Source organism: Austrofundulus limnaeus, unplaced genomic scaffold, assembly GCF_001266775.1.
Source record: "Austrofundulus limnaeus strain Quisiro unplaced genomic scaffold, Austrofundulus_limnaeus-1.0 Scaffold1091, whole genome shotgun sequence".
Classification (NCBI taxonomy): domain Eukaryota; kingdom Metazoa; phylum Chordata; class Actinopteri; order Cyprinodontiformes; family Rivulidae; genus Austrofundulus; species Austrofundulus limnaeus.
In genome coordinates this window covers 37,951-41,256 of record NW_013953493.1, presented here as the reverse complement: position 1 = coordinate 41,256, position 3,306 = coordinate 37,951, and the positions used below count along the sequence as shown (strand labels likewise).

Below are 3,306 nucleotides of genomic sequence, written 5' to 3'. Positions count from 1 at the left end.
GCTGCCCCCGCGACCCGACCCCGGATAGGCGGAAGAAAATGGATGGATGGATATAGATAAAACAATTGGTCTATTAGCAATATTTTAATATTTCAACCAAAAATATTTGGATTCATGAGTTTCTGTTACAGTTTAATTTTTTTTTGTCATTTGTGTTTATTATGAATTTGGTCTTAAAAAAGATTTCACTTGGCATTAAAAAGTCTTAAATTTAACTTAAACTGTAGGAACCCTGATTTACAGAAAAATGTTTTAAAACTGTGACCTCATCTAGAATAAAAAGGTTTTTAAACTCGAGGGAATCAGAGTCGACACAACGAAGTCTTAAAACAATGTGTCGTCTGCGTGTTTATCCAGTGGGAGGAGCCTATTCTTTTACCCTGAAGAACAGTGTGTAGGAGAGACAATTAGAGCCACAGAATTCTGACTAATTCTATTAAAACTCTTTAATAATGACTTTGAAATCATTCAACTGTGTAGAAATGTCCAGTTCTGCAGTCCTGGCACACATCAGGACTGCCCGAGTCCAGAGAGTTCTGTTCCCACCACCTGAGTCCAAACGGATTCTTTAAATCTCCAGAACCTSACAAAGATCTGGTTTCACTCGGACAACTCTTCCTCCTGTCCCTCGTCTTCGTGCTTCAGCTCTGGTTCTGTGGGACCCGACTGAGCGGACGCAGGATCTGGATCTCCCAGGTGCGGGTCRAAGGTGAGGCTGCCCAGCTCGGCCATGACGTCGACCTCCGGCGGAGGGGGCGGGGCTTCCTTCGGAGGAAGAATAAAGTCCAGGGGCTGCAGCACCGCAGCAACGTCGATGCAGCCCAGGCCTCCGTACCGGTGCAGCTGGGAGGCGGGAACACCTGCAGAGAGAACGCACACCTGAGTCACATGATCACATCGCAGCCAATCAGGAGGGAGAACACCTGTTGACTGAAAAAATACGACAGGTCATGGGTTAAATCCAGCACAACTAAAGAAATGAGAAGAGGARGCAGTGAAGTCCCACCCAGGATGAGCGCCAGCTGAGCCGGGGGGAACAGAACCTGCAGGCAGCGGTTCAGGAACGGCAGCAGGTCTTCAGCGTACGAGGAGCAGAACTGAACAAACAGCTCCTTCTCTTTACTGCTAAAGGCCGACTCCTCGGCCCGGTGGAACACCAGGATCTGACGGGTCACCTGGTAAAGATACAAAACCATGAGAAACACAAAGAAACACAGCGACATCACACCCATACAGGTTCAACAAAAATATGTCTAAAACAAGCTCATCTTCCTGCTGCATCGTACATCTGACAGGCTAACAGGCTAACAGGCTAACAGTCAGCCAGGCTAACAGACTGCCAGGCTAACAGGCTACCAGACTGCCAGGCTAACAAACTGCCAGGCTAACAAACTGCCAGGCTAACAAACTGCCAGGCTAACAAACTGCCAGGCTACCAGACTACCAGACTGCCAGGCTACCAGACTGCCAGGCTACCAGACTGCCAGGCTACCAGACTGCCAGGCTACCAGACTGCCAGGCTAACAAACTGCCAGGCTAACAAACTGCCAGGCTAACAAACTGCCAGGCTATCAGACTGCCAGGCTAACAGGCTACCAGACTGCCAGGCTACAAGACTGCCAGGCTAACAGACTGCCAGGCTAACAGACTGCCAGGCTAACAGACTGCCAGGCTAACAGACTGCCAGGTTAACAGACTGCCAGGCTAACAGACTAACAGGCTAAAGGTCTTCCTCACCATCTTCAGGGCATCCTGCAGACACCGGCTGACATCTTGTGCCAGTCCCACAGGGCAGCAGAGCCGCAGGTCGTTGAAGGCACTCAGGATGTTGTTGAGGAAGCAGGCGAGCGGCTGGAAGTCCAACAGGGACATGGGGGGCTGCAGGGTGCCAGGCTGGACGCCGGGGGCCACCACAGGGATCGTGCCCCCCAGCACAGTGGGAAGGGCGATCAGTGTGTACAGGTTCATGTCCTCCTGGAACCTCTCCACGGCCTCCCGGACGGCCTTGCGGAACGTCGCCGACGCCACCCGCTGGAACATGGGCGCCAGCTGCCCGCGGAAGTCCGCCCCCACCCTGCTGAAGGACAGCCCGAAGTACATGCACTGTCCCAGCAGGGAGTCCAGGCGGCCCCCCACGCCACGCTGCAGGTCCCGCTCCAGCGTCTCCAGGAACTCCGCCACCTTCTGCACCACCCAGCCGTGGAAGATGGCGCCCTCGTTGAGCGGCGCCCGGTCGGCGGCGGGCGGCAGCAGCGGCTCGTCRTCGGAGAAGATGGCTCTGTACTGCGTGATGATGTCGAACAGGTGGACCCGGCARGCCTCGATGGTTTTGGTGATGTGGAAGTAGGGGTCGTCGTCRGGGATGGCCGCCAGGACGGAGCCGAGCCAGGTGCTGCGGGCCTGCAGGAACTTCACCCTAAGCTCCGCCTCCGTGAACACGTCCATCCGCCGCAGGTAGCCGATGACACGCAGGCACACGGGCAGCTGCGAGTTGGTGCGCAGCTGCTGCAGMAGCTGGCTGAGCATCAGCTGAGCCGACTGACGCACCTCACGCACAATTCCCTGCAGACGCAAGACATCAGAGGTCAAACATCTGGATCAGTGATATACACTGGACTGGGTGTCACGTGACCTGGGCGCGGCTTCACAGGGGGGGGATTTTTATGCATTGAGCTAATGCTAATGCTAACCATTGAAATCAATCAGCAGAATGTAGCAGCTAATGCTAACGCTAACCATTGAAATCAATGAGCAGAAAGTAGCAGCTAATGCTAATGCTAACATTGAAATCAATGAGCAAAACGTAGCAGCTAATGCTAACCAATGAAATCAATGAGACGAACGTAGCAGCTAATGCTAATGCTAACCATTGAAATCAATGAGCAGAACGTAGAGCGGTGCAAACAAACTTTATAAACGTATAAATGGTTTAAATACTTTGCTATAAACTGCAGAAATTGTTACAAGTTTACAAGAGCTAAAAGGGTTTTGTTTCACAGGTAAATATTATACATATTTAACCAAAATTAATTTTAATCATAAAACCTGTACGCTAACATTAAAAAGCTTCAATATTCATGTTTAACCTTATTTATAATTGGTTTTATCTGTAGTCAAATATATTATCTACTGATATTAACATGTAAATATGGACTTTATTGGATTGCTGACTAGTTAAAATGCAGAATAATTCAGAAATTATCATGTAGACCAGTGTTTCCCAAAGTTGGGGTCGGGACCCAAAGTGGGGTCCTGAAACATCAAGGTGGGGTCCTGAAAAGATTTTCTGAATTAATTACATTTTTG

The 3,306-nt window shown here is 50.4% G+C and overlaps 1 protein-coding gene across 1 annotated transcript in view; it reads right to left on the bottom strand.

Annotated features, from left to right (window-relative positions):
* Positions 1-424: 424 nt before the first annotated feature.
* cog8 (component of oligomeric golgi complex 8) overlaps positions 425-3,306 on the bottom strand; it is a 7,506-nt gene continuing 4,624 nt past the window's right edge. The window contains exons 3-5 of the mRNA XM_014030617.1: positions 1,738-2,562; positions 1,007-1,175; positions 425-860 (exon numbers count right to left, since the gene is read on the bottom strand). Coding sequence (XP_013886071.1) covers positions 601-860; positions 1,007-1,175; positions 1,738-2,562 — 1,254 coding nt within the window. The 3' untranslated portion in view covers positions 425-600. The remainder of the gene's footprint in view (positions 861-1,006; positions 1,176-1,737; positions 2,563-3,306) is intronic.